General features: G+C 38.1%; 2 protein-coding genes and 1 non-coding gene across 3 annotated transcripts; all 3 read left to right on the top strand.

Annotated features, from left to right (window-relative positions):
* Positions 1–2393: 2393 nt before the first annotated feature.
* Positions 2394–14027, top strand: LOC127415207 (uncharacterized). Its single transcript, XM_051653851.1, has 11 exons — positions 2394–2550; positions 3142–3882; positions 3976–4128; positions 5778–5889; positions 6063–6210; positions 6350–6397; positions 8172–8249; positions 11393–11530; positions 11718–11801; positions 11927–11977; positions 13118–14027. The coding sequence occupies exons 2-11, from the start codon at positions 3180–3182 to the stop codon at positions 13226–13228; spliced, it is 1626 nt and encodes a 541-aa protein (XP_051509811.1). The 5' UTR covers positions 2394–2550; positions 3142–3179; the 3' UTR covers positions 13229–14027.
* A 1156-nt stretch (positions 14028–15183) lies between these two features.
* LOC127456659 (eukaryotic initiation factor 4A-I-like) lies at positions 15184–23886 on the top strand. Its single transcript, XM_051725103.1, has 11 exons — positions 15184–15273; positions 16465–16513; positions 16668–16800; positions 17468–17607; positions 17976–18144; positions 18379–18488; positions 20058–20201; positions 20563–20700; positions 20794–20883; positions 21188–21267; positions 21955–23886. Exons 1-11 carry the CDS (start codon positions 15251–15253, stop codon positions 22097–22099), a joined length of 1221 nt encoding a protein of 406 aa, XP_051581063.1. The 5' UTR covers positions 15184–15250; the 3' UTR covers positions 22100–23886.
* LOC127416839 (small nucleolar RNA SNORD10) lies at positions 20334–20469 on the top strand. Its single transcript, XR_007893192.1, has one exon. It is a non-coding gene; the product is annotated as a small nucleolar RNA SNORD10 (small nucleolar RNA).
* Positions 23887–25153: the final 1267 nt, after the last annotated feature.

Raw genomic sequence — 25153 nt, 5'->3', positions numbered from 1 at the left:
GGGCGGGGCTCAAACACCATAGCAATATTAGAATATTGGCATTATTGTAGAGAGGTTTCAACGAGGTCGTGTAGAAGGTGCTCTCCATATGTGTTAATAAACGCAATGTCAAGTGTACTGAGTCGTAAAGGAACTGGGGTTTCACGCAACAAGGGCTACTGGAAGTTTAATGCTGATCTGCTTAGTAATGAAGGATTTTGTGACAGAATAAAACTGTTAATTGAGAGTGTCAAAAACAATTAAGAATTAAATTCTAAGATGGGAATATGTTACATTTAAATTTGGGAATTTTCCATTAATTATAGTAAAATTTTGTATAAGGTAAGAAGTCAAAAGAAACACAATCTAATTTATGATATAAATAAATACTCCAGTAAAGATACACTAAGTAATGAAGAAAAAAAATCAAGTTTTGTAACTGCAATCCAAGCTAGATAATATTTAAAAGCAGAGGGGGCATATGTAAGGTCAAGAGCAAAGTGGATCAAAGATTGCGAGAAAAGCACATCATATTTCTGTAGACTTGAAAAAAGATGTCAATCCAAGAATGCAATATTATCTTTGATAGTTAATGATGTTGAAATGACTGATCCCAAGTCAATAAGTAAAGAAATGTATTACTTTTACTGTGAACTGTATTCATCAAATTTCTCACCAGCTGATTGTAATACATTTTTTTTATAAAATACAAACCTTTATTCTCTGCACTGATGATGAATTTAGAGTCCTCTGTGATAGTAAATTACAAAGGAAGAATTTGATTTAGCTACTCAAAAGCTTAAACTAAACAAATCACCAGGCCCTGATGGACTTACCTCAAATTTTTATAAATTCTTTTGGAATTATCTGAAAGAGATGATGTTTAATGCGTTTGTAGAGTCCATTGAAGAAGGATCGTTAAGTTGTACTCAGAGTCAAGGAGTGATTACATTAATACCTAATCCAGGTAAAGACGAAACAATCTTCGTCCAATTACTTTACTCAACAATTATTATAAGATTACAAACTGGAACGAACAATATAATTAATTAATCACAATCAGGATTTCTTAAAGCACGGTCTATTTACAATAATATAAGATTGGTTATTGATTTGCTGGATTATAGGGATTGGATACAGGATGACCGATTTATTTTATTGTTGGATTTTAAAAAGGTATTTGTTATGTTAGAGCATTCTTTTCTTTTCCGTGCCTTGCAGTCTTTTGGATTTGGTGAAAGATTTGTAAATATTATAAAAATGATATATAAGGATAGGATTATAACACATAATTTTACACCCCATAACAATCCAATCTGGAACAATAGATACATCCTTCAGCAAAATAATTAATTGTTTTATGAAGAATAATTTAGTAGAAACATCCGATCTGTGAAAGATTTATTGAAAGATAATGGAGACCTTCTAGACTACAATGCTTTTACTCTCAAACATAGGTTTGTTTGTCATCCAAAACTATTTTTTACTGTTATAAATGCTATACCTGCTGGTATAAGAATTATAATGAAAAGTATCCTACTGTATGATCAAGTTACCCCAGCTCTACCACTGTTGTACATTTGAGAAACTAAGTTTGAGGGTGAGAAATGTACCAGTAGACACATAAGATCATATGTAAATAAACTAGATCATACTTTTAATATATACATTACAAAACATATGAGAACATCTTACTTGAAATTTCTTGTTCGTCCCAAAGCTAAAGAAAATCATTTCAAAATTCTAAATGACATATACCATTCTAATCAGTTTATAAGCTCAAAATGTAATGTTGAAAATGCTCCCTGTAATTTCTGCAATTTTTTTTACTGAATGTACAGAACATATATTTTTTGTATGTGAATATTCTGCTGCCTTTTGGAAAAGAGTGCAGGATTGGTTATTAGAAAAGTTGTGATTGATATTACATTCACTTTTGAAAATATAAAATGTGGTTCACATGAAAAGGATTGTTTATTGACTTTTCTGATAAATAATGTTATCATATTGGCCAAATAATTCATCAATAAATGCAGATTTGTCAAATCTCCCCCACTTTTTCTAGTATTTATGAATGAATGAATACTATATACAGATGCCCTGAAAAGAATACAAATTAAAAAAGCTTTTAAGTTATTGGAGATATCTTAAATATAATTTGTTATAAAGTCCTGGCTATGCCCCCTGTCATTTCTTTTGATTTTTTTCCCCCTTACCTTTTCCCTCCTTTGTTTCTGTTGAATTTAATTTTATATACTGTTTTGTGCAGAGCCCTCCATTGTAAATAGTTTATGTTGAATGTAAAGGGAATGCCCTTTTAGTTAAAATAAATAAATAAATAATAAAACAATAAAACAATAAAAAAAAATTAAAGACCAATGATGTCATCAGTTTCGCGCAGCGTGAGTGTTTATGCTTTCGTCTATAGAACGCGACTGTATTCTTTGAATGAGGTGGAAATACTTGCAATGCACAATTTGGTTTATGTATCCCAATTTACTGGAAAATAAAGGCAACGCTGCCGTGTGTGTTAGTTTTAAACTAATATTACTATAAAACTGCTCGTAAAAGGTGAGTGATATCTTGGCATAATTCAGAGACGATGCACGACGCAACGTATCTGTTCGCTAGCCAGCTAATCAGCGAATCTGCACATGCCAGAGCTACAAAAGCAAACATGCATTATATTGTCTGTAATGTACGTCCTCAATGCAATACACACTTCAAACGTGTGGTTTCCTAGATTATTAAATAGCTAACGAAAGGCTTTGATAAGACATTGTATGTGTGAAGCTGTATGAAATATGTAGTCTACTGATTTAGTCTAATATTTCACAATTGCACAACATGAATATATTTGCAAATCTAATGCATCACTTTTGGTACACACGCACAGCTGGTTAAATTATTATGATTCTGCGTCTGTCAAACAACACTGTCTAAAAATTGCTTTTAATTAAACATGTTCTGTTTCCTACATAGACCTCTGTATTGTAGGCTTATTACTGGAATAAATGAGATCATGTGCCAATCTAAATTGGTCAATAATTGCTTTTTATGTACTGTAATATTGATAAAATAGCCTTATTGTGTGAATTATCTGCTTGCAACTGAAGACACAGGGTGCTGAATCTGCTCAAATGCAAACTTTCACTGTTGCAGGCGGAGAGCTGGCGCAGGTTGCAGGTTGCCAGTGGACTATGAGAGACAGCAGCGTAAGCCTGGCCCAGAACCGCTGGCAGGGGGAACTCTCCCTGACAGTGAGCCAGGAAGCCAGCAGTGTTGGGGGCATGGCAGGTGGTCTAATGGATCCAAACTCCCCTCCCAATGCCACCAGCCCCATACACCTCAAATTAGGTCACAAAGAGAGGGTCTGGCCTGGAGACTACATAGAACCGGTAGAGATCGATGAAGATGTTGAATTTGATGAGAATGAAGAAAATGTGGAAGAGGAAGAAGAACAAGATGAGGTAGAGATCGATTCTGAATGTGCTCCATGGGAGGAGAAAGATGACGTGGAAGACTGGCAAATGCCATTTGAATCAAAACCACAAATCATGCATGTTAATAATTATCAGCACCAGGCATCCTCACACGAGGCAGAGGCCAGATTCCAAGCCAGAGACTTTCCTGAAAATCCCTTCCAGATTCGGCTTCATGGGCTAAGACAGCAAAGGCTGAAGCGGTGGCGAAGGCTTCGGTCAAGTGCAGGCCTGCGTAACAGGCTTGTGCAGAATTGGAAAACATGGAGACAGCGGGCACAGTGGGTTGGCACCTTAGGATATAGACGGACAAAGAGGTGGCGCCAGTATAGCCTTTATGCCAGCAAGAGACGAGACCAGGATCATTACAACATGGGCTTATCACAAATAGGATTGGAGACAACAAGCGAAGGACAAACAGGTGAAATAGACATTATCTTTTCTTTTTTTATTTAAAAAGAAATCGAATAGTAGTCAAAACTGCATTTATATTATGTTCGTTCTCTCTCAACAGAAAACCAGTTCTGTGGTTTCAATGGTTATCATGGGGATGCTCAGTCAAATTCAACAGTCACTGGACGGCGGGAATATCTTTCTATGTCTGACAAGCCTACCACTCAGATGATGGAGGTGGTCCTCACAGAGGAACACAGGACTTATGTCCAAGGTAGATCTCTGGTTTTACAAGATCTACAACAAATTTGTGTTCTGTAAAAGCCACAAAAAAGACTTCCCCTTATTATCTCTTAGGGTAATAAGAAAACATTTCCAGTGATAACATTTTCATAATTTAGTCTGAAGTGGGTTACAGCCAGGGGTTGAATGGGGTTTTTGAGGAGGGGGAACCCTGACATTCGCCTCCCCCAACCCCCAAACACACACTCGCACACATTTCTTCCCACTTGGAGTACTGGATCCATATTAATTTGTGATCCCTAACCAAGAACAGAAGTAGACAGCAGAGCGTAATGGAGCACGTGTGTCACGCACCCCGTTAAAGAATGCCGCTCTAGCTGAATATAGTGGACCAGGTTCCGATACAGACTAGACGGAAGCATAATGCTTATAGGAATAATTCACCCAAAAATTTTATAATTATAAAAAATTATCTCGTTTACTCATCCATATGACTCCAGTGGTTAAATCCACATCTTTGGAAGCAATATGATAGGTGTGGGTGAGAAACAGATAAATGTTTAAGTCCTTTTTTACTATAAATTCTCCTTCCTGCCCAGTAGGTGGAGATATGCATGAAGAATGCAAATCACAAAAAAAAAAAAAAAAAAAAATTTAAATGTAAAAGTGGAGATTTATAATAAAAAAAGGACTTAAATATTGATCTGATTCTCACCCACACTTATCATATCGCTTCTAAAGATATAGATTTAACCACTGGAGACTTATGGATTATGTTTATGCTGCCTTTGTGTTTTTGGAGCTTCAAAATTTTGGTCGCCATTCTTTTGCATTGTATGGACCTACAGAGCTGAAATATTCTTTTAAAAATCTTTGTGTTCAGCAGATGAAAGAAAGTCATACACATCTGGGATGGCATGATGTTGAGTAAATGATGAGAGAATTAAAATTTTTAGGTGAACTATCACTTCATGTAATTTACTTTAAAGAACTTTGTGGTGATGTGGCTGAGCGACATCTGTGGAGAGCGAGGCCGGAAGAGGAAGAGCGGTAAGGATTGACACCTGTGGGAAATTATCTCTAACAGCTGTCCTGGGTTACAGTGAGAGCTGGAAAGGGAGTCCAGACTGCTGGAGGAGAGAGAGCGTGACACACGAAGCTGTGTGTGTGCACGTGTTTATGTTGAGATGAAAAGCTACCAGTTTGTGTTATACTGAAAAGTATAAAAAATAAAAGGCTTTCATTGGATTGTTCACCTGGCCCCCGCTTCCTCCTTCAGTAGCGAGCTAGTGATCTGTCACAGACTTTAAAGGTGTTTTCCAGCAAGCACACACACTAAATCGAGATGGAATGCATAAAAATAAAATAAAAAATGCAGCTGAGCCTGCCAGCTGGAAATAGAAAGAAGTGATGAACAAACTGCCAATTTTTTCTTTTTTTTTTTTTTGGAATCAGAGGTGCCGGAATGCCGTTCCAGACCGTTCCGCCCTAATTTAACCCCTGGTTACAGTTATGTTGGAAATATTTCAGATTGTTATTTGATTTGTTTAGACCTGATTTCCAAAAAGATCCAGACAGTGTTAAAGCAGTTCTATAAATTTCTTCACAGGTTAGTGCTACAATGGGTGAAAGTGTCCTAAACTCTGTAGTAGCACCTTAATGCATTTGTTTATTTTTCAGGTCTCCTTGATGAATACCTTAAAAAGTATGGAAGTCTAATTCCTATACATACAGATGATATTGTTCAGGAACTTAAGAGCATCTTCAATGAGGACTTCTCCCAGCCTCACAGGTCTTGCGTATGCACAACCTCAAATACACTTTTTTTTTTTTGTTTTGTGCTGTGCGGATTTTGTCATGTACCACATACAGCAGCACTGTGGAAGAAATTCTTTGAATAATACCATAAACATCTACGTTTAAAAGAAAAGCTCACATATATTTTTTGTTTCCATGTGCACACAGGAAAGTAGTGGTGCAACATTTAATTCAGTCCTACCAGAGGTCACCAGGGACGGCCATGGTGAAAGGGTTCCGGGTGAATTACAAGCGTCATGTTCTCACGATGGATGATCTAAGCACCCTCTATGGACAGAACTGGCTCAATGACCAGGTTAGTTTTGAGCTGTGCAACAACTGCAGCACAAGTTCTGTTATTTGACCCCTTTGTTTTTTAGCCCTTATTTTTTCATTTTACCGCTCCTTTCAGTCCTGCCTAATGCACACTCTGATCCTTCATCTGATTTTGTAAGGTCATGAACATGTATGGAGACCTTGTGATGGATTCAGTGCCTGAAAAGGTTATTGTTATTCCTTTTTCCAACAATTCTGCCATATACAGTGCATCCGGAAAGTATTGACAGCGCTTCACTTTTTTCCGCATTTTGTTGTTACAGCCTTATTCCAAAATGGATTAAATTCATTATTTTCCTCAAAATTCTACAAACAATACCCCATAATGACAACATGAAAGAAGTTTGTTTGAAATCTTTGCAAATTTATAAAAATAAAAAAATAAAAAAATAAATAAAATAAAAAAATCACATGTACATAAGTATTCACAGCCTTTGCTCAATACTTTGTTGAAGCACCTTTGGCACCAATTACAGCCTCAAGTCTTTTTGAGTATGATGCTGCAAGCTTGGCACACCTATTTTTGGGCAGTTTCTCCCATTCTTCTTTGCAGGACCTCTCAAGCTCCATCAGGTTGGATGGGGAGCGTCGGTGCACAGCCATTTTCAGATCTCTCCAGAGATGTTCAATCGGGTTAAAGTCTGGGCTCTGGCTGGGCCACTCAAGGACATTCACAGAGTTGTCCCGGAGCCACTCCTTTGTTATCTTGGCTGTGTGCTTAGGGTCGTTGTCCTGGTGGAAGATGAACCTTCGCCCCAGTCTGAGGTCCAGAGTGCTCTGGAGCAGGTTTTCATCAAGGATGTCTCTGTACATTGCTGCATTCATCTTTCCCTCGATCCTGACTAGTCTCCCAGTTCCTGCCGCTGAAAAACATCCCCACAGTATGATGCTGCCACCACCATGCTTCACTGTAGGGATGGTATTGGCCAGGTGATGAGTGGTGCCTGGTTTCCTCCAGACATGACGCTTGCCATTCAGGCCAAAGAGTTCAATCTTTGTTTCTCATGGTCTGAGAGTCCTTCAGGTGCCTTTTGGCAAACTCCAGGCGGGCTGTCATGTGCCTTTTACTGAGGAGTCGCTTCCGTCTGGCCACTCTACCATACAGGCCTGATTGGTGGAGTGCTGCAGAGATGGTTGTTCTCTGTGGAGAGAGGAGAACCTTCCAGAAGAAATGCTGGAGCTCTGTCAGTGACCATGGGGTTCTTGGTCACCTCCCTGACTAAGGCCCTTCTCCCCCGATCGCTCAGTTTGGCCAGGCGGCCAGCTCTAGGAAGAGTCCTGGTGGTTCCAAACGCCTTCCGTTTATGGATGATGGAGGCCACTGTGCTCATTGGGACCTTCAATGCTGCAGACATTTTTCTGTACCCTTCCCCAGATCTGTGCCTCGATACAATCCTGTCTCGGAGGTCTACAGACAATTCCTTGGACTTCATGGCTTAGTTTGTGCTCTGATATGCACTGTTAACTGTGGGACCTTATATAGACAGGTGTGTGCCTTCCCAAATCATGTCCAATCAACTGAATTTACCACAGGTGGACTCCAATCAAGTTGTAGAAACATCTCAAGGATGATCAGTGGAAACAGGATGTACCTGAGCTCAGTTTTGAGTGTCATGGCAAAGGCTATGAATACTTACGTACATGTGATTTTTTTCGTTTTTTATTTTTAATAAATTTGCAAAGATTTCAAACAAACTTCTTTCACGTTGTCATTATGGGGTATTGTTTGTAGAATTTTGAGGAAAATAATGAATTTAATCAATTTTGGAATTAGGCTGTAACATAACAAAATGTGGAAAAAGTGAAGCGCTGTGAATACTTTCCGGATGCACTGTAAACCTATTTGAAAAAGTTTGAAAAGTTACTAGTTAAACCTCAGTAACAACATTTGTAATCTACATATGGATCCTATCTAATGGCATCTTTCTCCTTCATTTTTAGGTGCACTTCTTCAACAGTTTCTTTTATGACAAGTTGAGGACCAAAGGATATGATGGAGTGAAACGGTGGACAAAGAATGTAAGAAACTGTAAACTTGCCTCTTATTACATGATATTGATGTAAGCTCATATGTAGTACAACAAAAAATGTAGGACAGTATGGAAAATTCTAATGAAAACTATTCACCCTCTGCTATATTGAAAGCACTACAAAAACACATTTGATGTTTTACCTTTTGTATTTAATAAAAAAACATTTATTTTTTATTTTTTAAATATACACAAATTTAAAATCAGACGTTTGCTACACTCTCCAAAAAAGTTGGGACAGTTGAGTATTTACCACTGTGTAACATCACCATTTCTTCTCATAACACTTATTTGTCAGTACGTTTGGGCACTGAAGACACAAGTTTAAGTTTAGCAAGTGGAATTTTCCCCCACTCCATTATCCAGGTCTTCAGTTGCACAATTGTACTGGGCCTTTGTTGCCGTATTGTGCGCTTCATAATGCATCACACATTCTCAATTGAGGACCGGTCAGGACTGCGGGTCGATCTAGCTCCTGGACTCTCTGCTTATGCAGCCATGCACTTGTAATCTGGTCATTATGTGGTTTGGCATTGTCCTGCTGGAAAACTACTTCTGAATGCGTGATCTCCGATCCCTCAGACGTTACTGTCTTTAAAACCGTCATTCATCTGTAATGGATATCATGACATGGGCTTGCAAATACTTCGGTGAACCTTTGTCAGTCAACACCATTCGCCACTGCACCTACAGATGCAAGTTAAGGATTTACTATGCAAAGCAGAAGCCATACATCAACACTGTCCAGTAGCGCTGCCGACTTCTCTGGGCTCGGTCTCATCTGAAATGGAAAGTTGAACAGTGGAATTGTGTTTTGTGGTCTGACGAGTCCACATTTCAAAAAGTTTTTGGATAAAATAGCCATCGTGTTCTCCAGACCAAAGAGGTAAAGGACCATCCAAGCTGTTATCAGCATCAGATCCAAACGCCCATGTCAGTCATGGGAAACTTGCACATCTGTGAGGGCACCGTTAATGCAGAAAGATATGTATAAATTTTGAAGCAACATATTTTGCCATCCAGATGCCGTATTTTCCAGGGACATCCCTGCATTCTCCAGCAGGACAACGCCAAACCACATACTGCACGGATTATAGGTGCATGGCTGCGTAAGCAGAGAGTGCAGGTGCCAAACTGGGCTGCCTGCAGTTTTGACCTGTCCTCAATTGAGAATGTGTGGCACAATATGGCAACGAAGGCCCCGCCCAATTGCACAGCTGAAGTTCTGCTTGCTAAACATAAACTTGTGTGTTCAGTTCCCAAACACTTAGATGTTACACAGTTGTCAACACATCTGATTTGAAATTAGTATATACAGTTGTGCTCAAAACTTTGCATACCCTAGAAGAAATTGTGAAATTTTGGCATTGATTTTGAAAATATGACTGATCATGCAAAAAAACTGTCTTTTATTTAAGGATAGTGATCATATGAAGCCATTTATTATCACATAGTTGTTTGGCTCCTTTTTAAATCATAATAACTGAAATCACCCAAATGGCCCTGATCAAAAGTTTACACACCCTTGAACGTTTAGCCTTGTTACAGACACACAAGGTGCACACACAGGTTTAAATGGCAATTAAAGGTTAATTTGCCACACCTGTGGCTTTTTAAATTGCAATTAGTTCCTGTGTATAAATAGTCAATGAGTTTGTTAGCTCTCACGTGGATGCACTGAGCAGCCTAGATACTGAGCCATGGGGAGCAGAAAAGAACTGTCAAAAGACCTGCGTAACAAGGTAATGGAACTTTATAAAGATGGAAAAGGATATAAAAAGATCCAAAGCCTTGAAAATGCCAGTCAATACTGTTCAATCACTTATTAAGAAGTGGAAAATTCAGGGATCTCTTGATACCAAGCCAAGGTCAGGTAGACCAAGAAAGATTTCAGCTACAACTGCCAGAAGAATTGTTCGGGATACAAAGAAAAACCCACAGGTAACCTCAGGAAAAATACAGGCTGCTCTGGAAAAAGACGGTGTGGTTGTTTCAAGGAGCACAATACTTGTTGACCCCTCTCCAAACATAGCGCTTATGGTTGTGACCATAAAGCTCTATTTTGGTCTCGGCACTCCAAATTACAGTGTGCCAGAAGCTGTGAGGCGTGTCAAGGTGTCAGGCTTTTTTGTGGCATTGGCTTTCTGGCAACTCGACCATGCAGCTCATTTTTGTTCAAGTATCGTCGTATTGTGCGCCTTGAAACAACCACACTGTCTTTTTCCAGAGCAGCCTGTATTTCTCCTGAGGTTACCTGTGGGTTTTTCTTTGTATCCCGAACAATTCTTCTGGCAGTTGTAGCTGAAATCTTTCTTGGTCTACCTGACCTTGGCTTGGTATCAAGAGATCCCCAAATTTTCCACTTCTTAATAAGTGATTGAACAGTACTGACTGGCATTTTCAAGGCTTTGGATATCTTTTTATATCCTTTTCCATCTTTATAAAGTTCCATTACCTTGTTACGCAGGTCTTTTGACAGTTCTTTTCTGCTCCCCATGGCTCAGTATCTAGCCTGCTCAGTGCATCCACGTGAGAGCTAACAAACTCATTGAATATTTATACACAGACACTAATTGCAATTTAAAAAGCCACAGGTGTGGGAAATGAACCTTTAATTGCCATTTAAACCTGTGTGTGTCACCTTGTGTGTCTGTAACAAGGCCAAATATTCAAGGGTATGTAAACTTTTGATCAAGGCCATTTGGGTGATTTCTGTTATCATTATGATTTAAAAAGGAGCCAAACAACTATGTGATAATAAATGGCTTCATATGATCACTATCCTTAAATAAAAAAAAAATATATATATATATATATATATATATATATATATATATATATATATATATATATATATATATATATATATATATATATATTATTCACAAGGTAAAACATCAAATAATTGTTTTTGTAGTAGTTTCAATGTAGCACAGGATGAATAGAATTTACAAATGACTCCTTTTATGTTTTTATTAGCATTTTCTATACTGGCCCAAATTTTTAGGAGTTGGGGTTGTACATAAATGCAATATCACATATTAACTTTTTCTCTGTGGAGAAGTGCTGAAGAAGATCAGTAGCAATTTTATTGAGATGCTTTAGTAATATTAAAGTTCAAACATCTTTCAGGTGGACATCTTCAAGAAGGATCTGTTGTTGATTCCCATTCATTTAGAAGTACACTGGTCACTAGTTTCAGTTGATATTAAACAGCGCTCCATCACATACTTTGATTCCCAGCGAACCCTTAATCGCCGCTGCCCTAAGGTAAGAGTCCCTCTGTGATTTTGAGTGTCATAATACACAAAGGATTTTGTCCACATGCCATGAACTTTTTTGGATCTGTGTGTAATGGCTATAGCACATTATAATGCATGTTAGCTTTTTAGATATATGTAACTTAACCTCACTTAGTGACAAACTGACATATTTTTACTCACTTTTTCCTCCATAGCACATTTTTAAATACCTTCAGGCTGAAGCTATGATAAAAGAGCAGAGAGATTTTCTCACAGGGTGGAAAGGTTTTTTTAAAATGGTGAGTCCAGACACTGCAGAGGCAGTCAAATTGGCAGCTTGATGTTTTGATTGATTTATTTTGGATTTGTTTAAAGCAGTTCAAATATTTAAAAGACAACTTATAGAGCTTCTTTTTTGTTACAGAATGTAGGCAGACAGAATAACGACAGTGATTGTGGGGCATTTGTCTTGCAGGTATGTATATACACCATCTTTTAAAATTGCCTGTGGTCTATGTCCTTGCAAGGATCCATGCAGGTAGTGTTATGAGTGGTTGATAGGATTCAGGTTTACTGACTGATGTTTATCCAGAGTAATTCACTAAGATAAAATATTGTTTTAAGGGAGAGTTCACCCAAAAATGAAAGTTCTGTCATCATTTACTCACCCTCATGCCATCCCAGATATGTATGACTGACTTTCTTCTACAGAACACAAATAAAGATATTTAGAAGAATATTTCAGCTCTGTCGGTCCACACAATGTAAGTGAATGGTAAAAAACTTTGAAGAGCACATAAAAGTAATCCAAAAGACTCCAGCGGTTTAATCAGTGTCTTCTGAAGCGATCTAGTTGGTTTTGGGTGAGAACTGACTAAAATGTTACTCCTTTTTCTCTTAAATCTTGACATCAGCAGTCTCTTTGGCGATCATGATTTCAAACTCTATTACACTTCCTAAAGTGCCATCTAGTGCTCTGCGCATACATCAAGCACTAGGAAGTGTAATCGAGCTTGAAATCATGATCGTGCCTGAAGACTGCAATGTCAAGATGTCCAGTGAAAAAGGAGTTACATTTTGGTCTGTTCTCACCTGAAATCGATTAGATCGCTTCAGAAGGCATTGATTAAACCACTGTTTAATCAGTGAGTCCATTGGATTACTTTAATGCCGCCTTTTGGACCTTCACAGTTTTGGTCACCATTCACTTGCATTTTATGGACCTACAGAGCTGAGATATTCTTCTAAAAATCTTTGTTTGTGTTCTGCAGAATAAAGTCATTCACATCTGTGATGGCATTAGGGTGAGTTAATGATGAGGACATTTTTGGGTGAACTATCCCTTTAACGTGATTAAATTATTGATGTAATATCAGTATTTCACAATACTCAGAGGTCAGCAATTTGAAAAAAAAAATGTAGTTTTAAAATTGTTTTAATTTACAAGTATCTCATTTCAACAAGTATTCTTCATCAAAAAACAACAAAATCTGGCCTCCACACAGCCACAGAGCACTTAGAGTACAGAAAAGTTATCAAAGCATTTTTTATTTTTTAGAAGTCCTGCAGTTTCTCACTCCTCTTTTTTTTTTTTTTTTATCCATCTCTTCTCTAGTATTGCAAGTGTCTTGCATTGGGTCAGCCCTTCACCTTCATTCAACAGGACATGCCCAAGCTGAGGAGACTTATGTACAGAGAACTGTGTCATTGCAAGCTCTCACTGTGATATTGGTGTAAAGACTGCACAGCCAGTGGGGAGAGTGAAACATTTGAAAGATATATTTGTCCAGATGCCTGAGAGAGGTTACACTAAGGATATGTCATCTTCACTCTCTCTCTTTTTTTTTTTTTTTTTTTTGTACAAGCGTTCTCTCTTGGTAAGTGACACCCAATGTCTTGACTCAAAGAACTGAGACTGAGTTAACTGACAGTTGACAATCTGTCTTATTGTGGCATACTGCCTAAATGGAACATTTCCTTTTGGTTTTTTTTTTTTTTTTTCCCCTGTGCTTAGATGTTGCAAAATTCCTGATCAAAAGTGTTGGCATGAGAGTACTGTGCTCTGTTGTAAAAAGAGAATCATGTCTGCAGTTTTGTTTTTAAATAAATCATCTTATGGAAATAATGATCCAAATGTTTGTCAGAAGACATAACATTGCAATTTATGATTATGTATTATTATATTAAGATTATCCATGGAGTGTATGTCGGGGTATGAGCTGGTGTGCTTACAACCTTGCAGTAAAACTCCCAAGGAAGGTTGATGAAGGGTTACTGAACCAGGTTTAGATGGATGCTTAAGTTATACAGTGTTCACAGACAAGAAGACATTGTTTCTTCAAAGAGAGATTTTTCACTTATTCAAACCATGGAAATGTTACCAGTGTATTTGTATGTTATTCTTAAAGGAATAGTTCACCCAAAAATGTAAATTCTCTAATAATTTACTCACCGTCATGCCATCCCAGATGTGTATGACTTTCTTTCTTCAGCAGAACACAAATTAAGATTTTTAAAAGAATATTTCAGCTCTGTAGGTCCATACAATACAAGTGAATGGTGACCAGAACTTTGAAGGTCTAAAAAGCACATAAAAGTAATCCATATGACTCCAGTGGTTAAATCCATATCTTCAGAAGCAATATGACCAGTTTGGGTGAGAAACATCAATATTTTAATCCCTTTCTACTATAAATTCTCTTCCCTGCCCAGTAGGCGGCGATATGCATGAACAATGTGAATCGCCGAAAAACAAAAGAAGGTGAAAGTGGAGATTTAAAGTAAAAAAAGGACTTAAATATTGATCTGTTTCTCATCCACACTTACATCATTCTAAACCACTGGAGTTTTATGGGTAACATTTATGCAGCCTTTATGTGCTTTTTGGAGCTTCAAAGTTCTGACTACCCTTCTCTTGCATTGTATGGACCTACAGAGCTGAGATATTTTCAAAAAAAAAAAAATTCATTTGCGTTCAGCAGAAGAAAGAAAGAAAGTCCTACACATCTGCAATGACATGAGGGTGAGTAAACGATGAGAGAATTTTCATTTTTGGGTGAACTATCCCTTTAACGTCTGCGTAAAAATACTAGGTAAGCACTCTGTCAGATCATTTTTAGGATTTGCTGTGACTCCATGTAAGTGGTAAATGAAACTTAATACCTATGAACTTTGACTCGCTAGTGACAATAGATGACTTGATAGTTATTGCAACATTACGGCTATTTCCGACTGTATCTTTGGGAGTGAGCAGAGAAGGGTCAGAGCAAGAATTTTGGGCCCTTTTCATATTAATAAAATACCGTTTAAAAATTGTTGTGGGCCTCCCTGGACCTTATGAATCGTTACCACCTTTCACCCCATTAGCTACAGCCCTGGAGCAGAGGGCAAATAACGGCCGAAATAATAGTTTAACATACAATCTTTATTTAAAATAGGAGTAACTATGTGTAAGAAACTATTTTGGTTGCAACGTCAAACTTTAAAAGAGGGGCAGATTTTATGACACCAGACTCTACAAAAATCCGCTCGATTTGATACAGAAATGTACGTAGCAACTTTTTCCTTTTGATGACGTATCGAAAGAGACGCTTGGAGCGGGGCGGTACTAACGATATGAGCCAATAGAAAGTCCTGCTGGGTGGTTCTAAATCCTGATTGACTGGGAAGATGTCCAATCAAGAATCTTTGGCTGTCGACACGGTACAAGTATTTGCGCGTTTCCGCCACTCTACAGTCCTTTGTAATAATGTCGTCTGAGCATGAAGATAGGTAAGAAAACCATGTGCCCGAACAATTTCTTGTATCGATGCAAATGGTGACCGTTTGAGAATTTTTGATCATTATTAATCTCTTGACAGAACATCTTTGTAAATGTTGATTATTTGTTTTTCACCAACGATTTAGAAGCGAAAATGACCAGCCGGTTTGGTACGTTCATTCTCTCCTGGTTCCCGCCTCGTTAAAATAGCTAGAAAGGTGTTTTTTCCAGTGGTGTACGTACCAATCGTTTTATTTTAGATAAAATAGGTAATGTTTGTTGAGAAATGTGTTCTATAAAATGTTTTCTTAACGTCTGTTCGACGATCCGTTAGAATGCCGGCTCTCGTGACGCAACGTGTCTCGCGCTAGTTCAGATCCTCGTGTGACCAGCGAGTCCATGCGGCACATGGCTGCGTACGTCTCCGCACTTGACCTATTTTACCGAAATGTTGAACATTTACTGTAATGTACTATACACGTGAACTCGGCATCGAGGACACTTGTGTATAAAACCTGCGAAATGTGTTAGGTTTGTAGGTGTAGGCCTTTTTTTAATGAGGAAATACGTTGGCCACATGGCCTTTCCTGGGCGAGACAAAAGAGCAGTGTAGGCCCAAGGCCTGTCCTCATAAGCTAATTTTATGAACGATGGAAAATAAAATACATCTATACATGTTGAGATTGACCACCGACATTGATGTCTATGGATTACTAGTGTATCGTATATCTAGATATAAATGTCGATTTTTCGCACGAGCGTGAAATGTCGTGTACGCACGATCTAATTTTATTCTGCTGCGTTTTAAATAATGTCTTGCTTTGTAAAGCTCGATTTATTGTTACGGTCTTAATCAATGTGAGTTTGAGAAGCCACGTTGTAAATGGCGCCGAACGAAAATGGCTGCCTCTTGGCCATTTTCTGAAAGTGCGGTGTGGGTTTCTTTTGTGAGTTTTCAATATTTAAAGTATAACACTGACGTATTGTTACAAATTGGTGCAATTAGCAAAGAAACGCGCCCTTTAAACGTGATGATGCTTGAATGAATCCATATATGGGATGTTAGTGTGAAGTTAAAGCCCAATGTTGTATAGTAGGGGTGGCGACCTTAGAACCAAACATAATGCACTCAAAATCTGTTGTTTAGACTAAGTATGAAGTGTGACCTTAGGAGTTTTTTCTTTTTTTCTTCCTTATTTCAGACCCAGAGATAATGGCCCTGAGGGGATGGAGCCAGATGGAGTCATTGAGGTTGGTCTTAAGAGCCATATTACTTAAGTATTTTTAACCATGTGTTGGGCACCTGATTGCACTGGTAGGCTTGCCAGACTGACTTTTTCTTAAGATGCATCTTCTAGGTTTTGTCTTTTAGACTGTTTACACCAACTATTAATCTATTTCACAGAGCAACTGGAAGGAGATTGTTGATAGTTTTGATGAAATGAACCTACGAGAGGCTCTTCTTAGAGGAATCTATGCTTATGGTTTTGAGAAACCTTCGGCTATTCAGCAGAGGGCAATTCTCCCTTGTATCAAGGGTATGTATAATTTGCAATGTCTGAATTAGTAGTTTTAACCAACTAAGATTTCAGTTTTGTTCACGCCCTTATCTACTGGGCAAGGCAGTGTCTGCCAGTGGCACTCTGACCTATATCTGGTAAGGGCAGATGAAATAAAGCCCATACTCATCCCAGTCAACTCATTACAGTGAGGCATGGACTGTTTCATGCTATGGGCACAAACAATTTCAATACTATTCTTTCTATTGTTTTATATGAAGTGCCACGACTGCTATATTGATCGGAACTGCACCCAAGAATTTCACACACCATTGCACTTGTGTATATGGCTGTGTGACAATAAATGTGATTTGATTTTGATTAAGAGATGGTTCATCCAAAAATAAATGTATTTACTCACCCTCATCTTGTACTGTAACTGTCATCCAATTGATCACAAAAGATGTTGGGCAGAGTTTGCCTCTGTCACTTCGCTTTCATTTTATCTTTTGTCCGTACATTGAAAGTGTTGGCAAACTGATGTTCCTTGGGAGAAATGTATACATATTTGAAATATGAGGGCGAGTAAATCCATTTTTGGTGGGGGGGTGAACTATCCCTTTAACCTGTCTCGGCCACTAAAAATCCATGTGATTTTGTTTTAAAGATGGGTATTGGTTAATATTGTGCCATTATTGTTGTGCAGGGTATGATGTCATCGCACAGGCTCAGTCTGGCACAGGAAAGACTGCTACCTTTGCCATCTCCATCCTGCAGCAGGTTGATGTTGAGCTGAAGGCTACGCAAGCTATGGTGCTGGCTCCTACCAGAGAGCTGGCCCAACAGGTGAGAACCATTACTCAATTCAACTGCTGCGATGCTCATTTCTGTCCTGAGTAGCTTAGGAGATGCAGAAGGGGGAAAAAAAAAAATAGGATAAGCTTTCCAGAATGCTCTTTGCTTGATATAAGCACCCCCTATCAACTGGGCAAGGCAGTGTCTGTCAGTGACACCAAGTCCTATATCTGTTAGGGGAAGAAGAAATAAAGGCCATATTCATCCCAGTCAGCTCAACACAATGAGATAAAGACTGTTTCATGCTATGGGCACAGATACATCGCCTGCTGCTTGCCAGCTATGTTGATTCTTGTCCTATTACTCCTATTTGGATATGGTTGTGGGGTTATTGCTAAAATGTCTTCTGTCTTCCTCAGATTCAAAAGGTGGTCCTGGCTCTTGGAGACTACATGGGTGCTACCTGCCATGCCTGCATTGGTGGCACCAATGTCCGCAATGATGTTCAAAAGCTTCAGGCAGATGTTCCCCATATAGTGGTTGGGACACCTGGTCGTGTTTTTGACATGCTCAACCGCAGATATCTCTGTAAGTACAGATGATGGTCATTTGGTGTTTAAGCATTAATTTCCTTGAAGTGGTTTTGTTTTTAGCTATACTACACTTGTGTAAAAAATCACCTGCACTACAAAAATGTACATTAGCTTGATGTTTTGTATATTGTCTGTTCTGCAATGACGGTATTTGTATTGTGTGGTCACCAACATATTTGCTTTTATCTTTGAGATTAGATAAGTGACAACCGTTTTAAATTTTTTTCAGCTCCTAAATATATAAAGCAGTTTGCGCTGGATGAGGCAGATGAAATGTTAAGTCGTGGTTTCAAGGACCAAATCTATGAGATCTTTCAGAAGTTGGCCACAGATACTCAGGTAAACTAATACAAATCAGTTCTCTATCAATAAGCAGTTGGCCGCAGATACTCAGGTAAACTAATTAGTGGTAGGCTGATATTCTGACTTTATCTGCATCGGCCAATTTGTTTCTTGAGGGCACTGCAAATTGCCTGCTTGCATGTGAAGTGACTGAGACATGTAAATGAGCAGTCACGGTTAATTTTGCCGTTACGTGCCATCGTGTTACTATAATAGACCGGTGTGCAACACAGTCTCATTTAAATGGTCCGCATATCACAGCTGCGGCAGACACTTGAGCTCAATGTTAAAGTGCTCGCCTGATTCATTCTCCCTCTCCTCAACAGTCCCTTATAACTTAACTGTCTTGTCTAATGATAATAATGCAAATATCAATTAAACTAATAACATACTGTCTGCAAATATGCGGATATCTCGTTTAAGCAGATGTAATAAACCTCACAACTTCAGCAGATCCAGCATCCTGTGGGGCGCTCGTATATCTTCCTCTGAAGCATGTATTCTAACAGTCCTCAGTAGTTCCCTGTAACTTAATGATAATAGGCAAATATCAAAACCAATATATGCCATCTGCAGATATCTAAAAAAAAAAAAAAATGTAGTCACGAACCTCACAAAAATCCAGCGGTTTCTTCCATCAAGCGCTCTTCTAATATCTTCCTCTGAAGTGCCTATTCCATCAGATGGAATAAAAACTTCAGGATCGGGGTCAAAAGTTCCTCTGATTCACAAATCATGACGGTCAGTCCGTGACAATCCAAGGAGGCGATCCAGGCCATTTAAACTTGGGAGATTGCTGCTCGCGCTGGATCCGCATGAGCGCGTGAGTGCAACTTCAAAGTAAAGAGAATGTGATTGCTAATGTGGACATGCCATCCATGGTTGCTGGACTACTGTGTGAACTTATTCTCCTTCCTAATGTATTAATTTCTTCATGTGCAAATAAACTACTAAAATTTGAGTACTTAACAGAAATCAGAAGAAACTGCTTTCTACCTTTTTTTTTTTTTTTTACAGTTAGTTAAGTGTGGAATTGAGTAAATATAGTGCTAAATAAGAGTTACTTTTTTTAGCAATTGTTTATTTAATTGTGATATCGGCATTGTATCGGCCACCCTGCTCTCTGGATATTGGCATCGGCCATTAAAAAACCCATATCGGTTCATCACTAAAACTAATCACATCAGTTCTCTATCAATAAGTAGTTTAATTTTATCTTTCTGTTGTTAGTCTAATGTGTCAGTTTCTTGATCATTTAGGCAAAGCCTGATTGTCTTCTGTACTGTGCCCACACCAAAGTTCCCTCTCCCACCACCTTTGTCTGTTGTGATGGGAATCAAGTTCTTTGGTAGAGAATCAAAACTGCTCTCCACATTGATTGGGTTCTTATGTCCCTCTTCATAACTTTTAAGCAGTTGACATTTTTGTCATTGGCAAATCAATTAGCTTTGAGTCAAAGTAGGTTTGAGTCTCCAGGTTGTGGTAAAGTGTTGTCATTTTTCTAGTTGATTGCTGAGACAATGAAAATGTATGACTTTTTTTTTTTTTTTTTTTTTTTTTCCCCAGGTGATTCTGTTGTCTGCCACAATGCCTCAGGAGGTGCTGGAGGTGACTACAAAGTTCATGAGGGATCCTATACGTATCCTGGTCAAGAAAGAAGAACTGACTCTCGAGGGTATCCGGCAGTTCTACATTAATGTTGAGAAAGAGGTAAGAGTTCAATAATTTTGCAATGCTTGATTCACTTAAGTTGTTGTATAGAAGCTAGAGGGGATATCATTAACTTGAGTGAGTGGTTATCAATCCAACTTGGTGTTAATTTGCAACTAACGACGTGAAGCTGTTTTGTGATGATCCCCATGCGTGTCAACTGATCCCAGACTCCCTGCAGTGCTCAGTGTCTGATTAGCGTTTTGCTAAGCAGTACATTTGAGCATGTAGGACTCTAGGAACATGATCTTGACTTGAGTCTGAAAACAGCACCATCTAGTTCCAAGGCTAATGTTTTTGTTGAAGCAATTGTTCAGGAATGCTTCTTGCTCCATTTTAAGTTTTCTCTGTCTCTTTTCAGGAGTGGAAGTTGGACACCCTTTGTGATCTCTACGAAACACTGACCATCACTCAGGCGGTGATCTTTATCAACACTCGCCGGAAGGTGGATTGGTTGACTGAGAAAATGCATGCGAGGGACTTCACAGTTTCTGCACTGGTGGGTGTGCCAATAATGTGCGGTGACCTTTAGTTTTCCATAAGCCCTTTGATATGTACCATCAACTCTTTTGGCACTCTTGTAACCTCGTAGCATGGTGACATGGAACAAAAGGAGAGGGACATCATTATGAAAGAGTTCCGATCTGGTTCCAGCAGAGTCCTCATCACTACTGACTTGCTGGTGAGCAATCTTTCTTCCTCTACCCACAGTTCAGAGCCCACACCAAAGTTCCCTCCCTGCCAGCATTTTGTGCTGTGATTGGAATTAAGTACTTTGGGAGAATATTCTAACTGCTCTCCACAGTGTCTGGGTCCCCAAGTCCCTCAACACAACTATAAAGCAGCTGACATATACACTTGTTTTTAATTGCTTTTACAATCTATTTTAAATGTGTGTTGCAGTTAAAGGTTTTCAACCTTTCGTTCTTGGATTTGGAAGTAAATTGGCTTTAGTGATTGACTGTACTACTATTACTGTTTGTCAGGCAAGAGGCATTGACGTGCAGCAGGTTTCCCTGGTCATCAACTATGATCTTCCAACCAACAGGGAGAACTATATCCATCGGTGAGTCTTTGATAGGGCTGGGTGATAAAAATTATTTTAAAGAACTTCTATCAATAAGAGTATTTTAATTTAGCCTATATTGTACATCTAGACAATCAGGTGCATGCTGCTAAAATTGCAAGCAGTTCAGCAAAGTTTTACACAACTAGCTAACTGTTATGCTATTAGCCGCTAGCTAAGTAGCCATCTGGTAAATATGACATAGTTGTATACTGAAGACAGCACCGAGTTTGAGTGCAATACAGCTACCGACTGAACTCAACAGCAACTGACACATTGCTGTTTGTCTACTATTTAGTTAAACATTTTCATGATCCATTTTGAAACTGGCAAGAAAGTCTTTCAGTGGATGTAATGACTTTTAGGCTACAGCAGTTACTTCAAGTCCGGGATCCGTAGCTGAATAGCGTTAGGCCCATACCAGGAAGAACATTCAGAAACTTAAATGAATGACCATGAGGGTAGTCAAATGTCTTAAAACTGTCATTGTGGTGAAAAGAGGTCACGCACCTTATGTAGAATTAAATCATAAACTGAGTATACTTTTAATGTCAAATTAAAAGATGTCTTTCCCTGTGGAGTTCACTTGTAAACAAACAAGTTATGTTTGCATTCATTCTTGAGGTCTAACAAACTTATGGAAAGCATTTTCTTCCCCATTAATGGCTTGATGCTTTACTTGTGCAGAATTGGACGTGGTGGTCGTTTTGGCAGAAAGGGCGTTGCTATCAACATGATCACCGAAGATGACAAGCGTACGCTTCGAGACATTGAGACCTTCTACAATACTACTGTGGAGGAAATGCCCTTGAACGTTGCAGATCTGATCTAAGACCACTGCCTCATCCTTTCCTCCCCTTCGATTCCTATTTGTTTTCCTTTAAGACTCTCATTCCAACCCACACCCCTTTTTCATGTAACCCCACCCCCTCACAAATCAAGTACTGTCACTTTTGAAGGCAAGATATTCTTCTATGAATCTTGTGTAACATGTTGGCTTTGTCAGTGAATACTTCATTTTAAGATCTGAGTTCACAGGATTACTCTTGTATGGCCCATTTAAATCTTGCCCAGTTCTCTGAATGGTGCCATCTACTAGTCAAGAGGAAGCATTACAGGGCTTATTTGCATGTATAGTGTAAATGTTAATGGACTGTCTGTCGAAGTGGATTAGATATGCCCTGCTTCTCTTGAGAGTGTTGGTCTAACCATATTTGAGATGTGACTGTTTACATTGGAATAAATAATAAATAAATAAAAACAGTTGGGGCAAGGCATGTAAATTACAGAATGATTTCATTGTTTTACATGGGGGACTTGGACTTCGGCTACAGATGGCAAGTCACTGCCATTATTTGACAGAAGTATGAGTAGAGTTCTACACGATCTGCTTGAGCAGCAACATGCTTCCGCTCAGAATGTTTGAGGGACACAAACCCGATTGTAGACTTGCAGAATGTGGTCAAAGTCAATTTCTCCCACTGTCCAATTATTTTGTTACATCTCTTGTATTGTTCTGTGTGTGTGCGTGTGTGTTCGCTTGTAGCTTTTTGATTTTTCTAAATATGCTTTACTCTAGTGGGGCAGGTGGCATTAGAAATGGATTTTGGATGGCTGGTAACAGCCCACCATTGTGTTGGCTCAGATGTTCTCTGCATCAAAGTCCTTGATGTATTGTGGAGTGATGCTCCTAAAACCTACCTCACCAAAATGTGTTGGAGAGGTCTAGATATGTAAAGGACCAAACTGCAGTAGTAGAGTATATAGAAATAATTATCTTTTTTTTTTTTTTTTTTTGTATTGTTCAAAAATGTCTGTCTTTTGGGTGGGTTTGGAAGTGGGGTTTGCAGTCAGTGCTATTTTTTTTAAACAAATTTATTACAAATGTGATTAACCTTTTTGAGACAGAAGCCATGTATTAAATCTTTTCTACATTGGACTCTGTATAGTATTTATTTTAATGGTTTGAAATAAAGGTATTTCCCATTTTTAACATGCTAAACTGCTTAGTGGTTTGTGTTAAGCTTCCAAGAAATAAACTTCTATTACAGTATAAAGATGTGGAAAATTAGGAAATCGAAGTCTGTTCATGGTTTTGTGGCCGCCTTAAGCTTGTTTTTCTCTGGTTCTGTTTAAAGCTTAATGTGTAAATGCCTTTGCCATTTTGTTTCTTTATCCAAATTGAATTGTGTATCTTTGACTCTGGATGTTTGATCTGTTTTTAGGGTTTGATGGTAGACAAGATAAATGTTTCAGTCAGCCTAACATATCTACACTAAAGACTGAAGAGCCATCATGCCTGTTGTCCTGTAATGAAAAAGCAGATACTTTGTTTTGATGCTTTCATAAATTTTGCCTTCCTCTGGCCTTGCAGTCATTCTGGCAAAAATCTGATTTAAATAAAACAATTAGAGAATGTAATGTGTACATTAATAAGAGCTAAATAGAATTGAAGTTACAAGGGTTTGAGCGTTTAAGAGAAATCCAGTTCCTTTTGTTTACTGTGTTAATGTACCATTCTAAAAGCTGTCCAGTTGCTTATAGAATGAGTTGCATGTTTTAATTTTTTCATGAATATAACATTTTGATTATTAGTAAATAAATAGTAAATGTGTTTAATTATGCCGGGTTTAGTAGAATTCATACTTGTTTTTAATTATGTGCGTTTGGAACTGCCTGATAGATTACTTCAGAATTGCAATCCGGTACTGATTGCAAATTACATGACAAAAATTGCAATCAGTAATGTAATCATTTGGATTATATTTTAGGTAATCTAATCTGATTGCATTTGGATTACCTCTGACCTAATTTATTTGAAGTCAGAGTAGGATAACCTAAACTATGTTGCTTAAATGCATTTAAGAAAACTTGAATCAAATTACTTGTTATTTTTGGCAAAAATGACAGAAAAATATGCTGTGAATTATTCTTATTTTTTACTATTTTCAAGGTTTGAATAATTTTGGTCCAGAATCAATCATTAGTAAAGGTCACTGGATATGATTTAGACGTAGTATTTCACAGTTGTACATCGGCAGTGTTTAGTAACTTGTACAATTATTTGTCATGAGGGAATGGTTTACAATGAAAAATTGTATAGATACAAAAAAAAAAATAATAATTATGAACAATGTACTTGCCTTTGCCTGATTAATATGTAAAAATGTAATCCTTTAAAAGTAACTAATCTGATTAAGAGTATTTAAAATGTAATTTAAGTACAAGCACATTACAAGATACATGTAATCCATTTCTACCCAGCATTGTTTTGGAATAACATAATTATGAGTTAATGATAACAAAATGTTAATTTTCGGGTGAATTATCCCTTTAATGAGTATATGCTACAATATGCATATCACATGTACCATAATGTTGAAGGTTTATAATGCCAGGTTTCCATATAGAGTATTATGTTTTTATAAGAACTCCTGATAAGTCCAACACTTGAGCCATGAGTCAAGATATTGCTCTATAGCTTATCAAATGGCAAGTTCTTAGTGTGTCCACAGGAGGGCAGATAAGTACACCATGTGCACTGAAAAAAGAAAAGGGACCTTTTCAGCTGTGCCACAAACTAGGGATGCATACCAATTACATTCAGAGACTTGTCATTCCAGTAGATGAGTATATATTAGGAAATGCTATATTCATACGTATGTGAGCCAATAGATATTCAAACACTTGGATGGCCTGTCATTACAATTCTATGGCTGCAACTTTTGATCACTTCAGCGGGATTGCTTCACCAACTTCTCCTGACATAATGAATAGGTTCTCATTCACCTGTCCATCACACAAACACTATGTTAATTTCCGCATCATGTACCCCTGTCCCATGTCCCCTTCATTCAATTCTCTGTATCAATCCCCTCTCTATCCA

This window comes from Myxocyprinus asiaticus, chromosome 2, assembly GCF_019703515.2.
Source record: "Myxocyprinus asiaticus isolate MX2 ecotype Aquarium Trade chromosome 2, UBuf_Myxa_2, whole genome shotgun sequence".
NCBI lineage: Eukaryota > Metazoa > Chordata > Actinopteri > Cypriniformes > Catostomidae > Myxocyprinus > Myxocyprinus asiaticus.
This window is presented reverse-complemented; position numbering and strand designations above follow the sequence as displayed.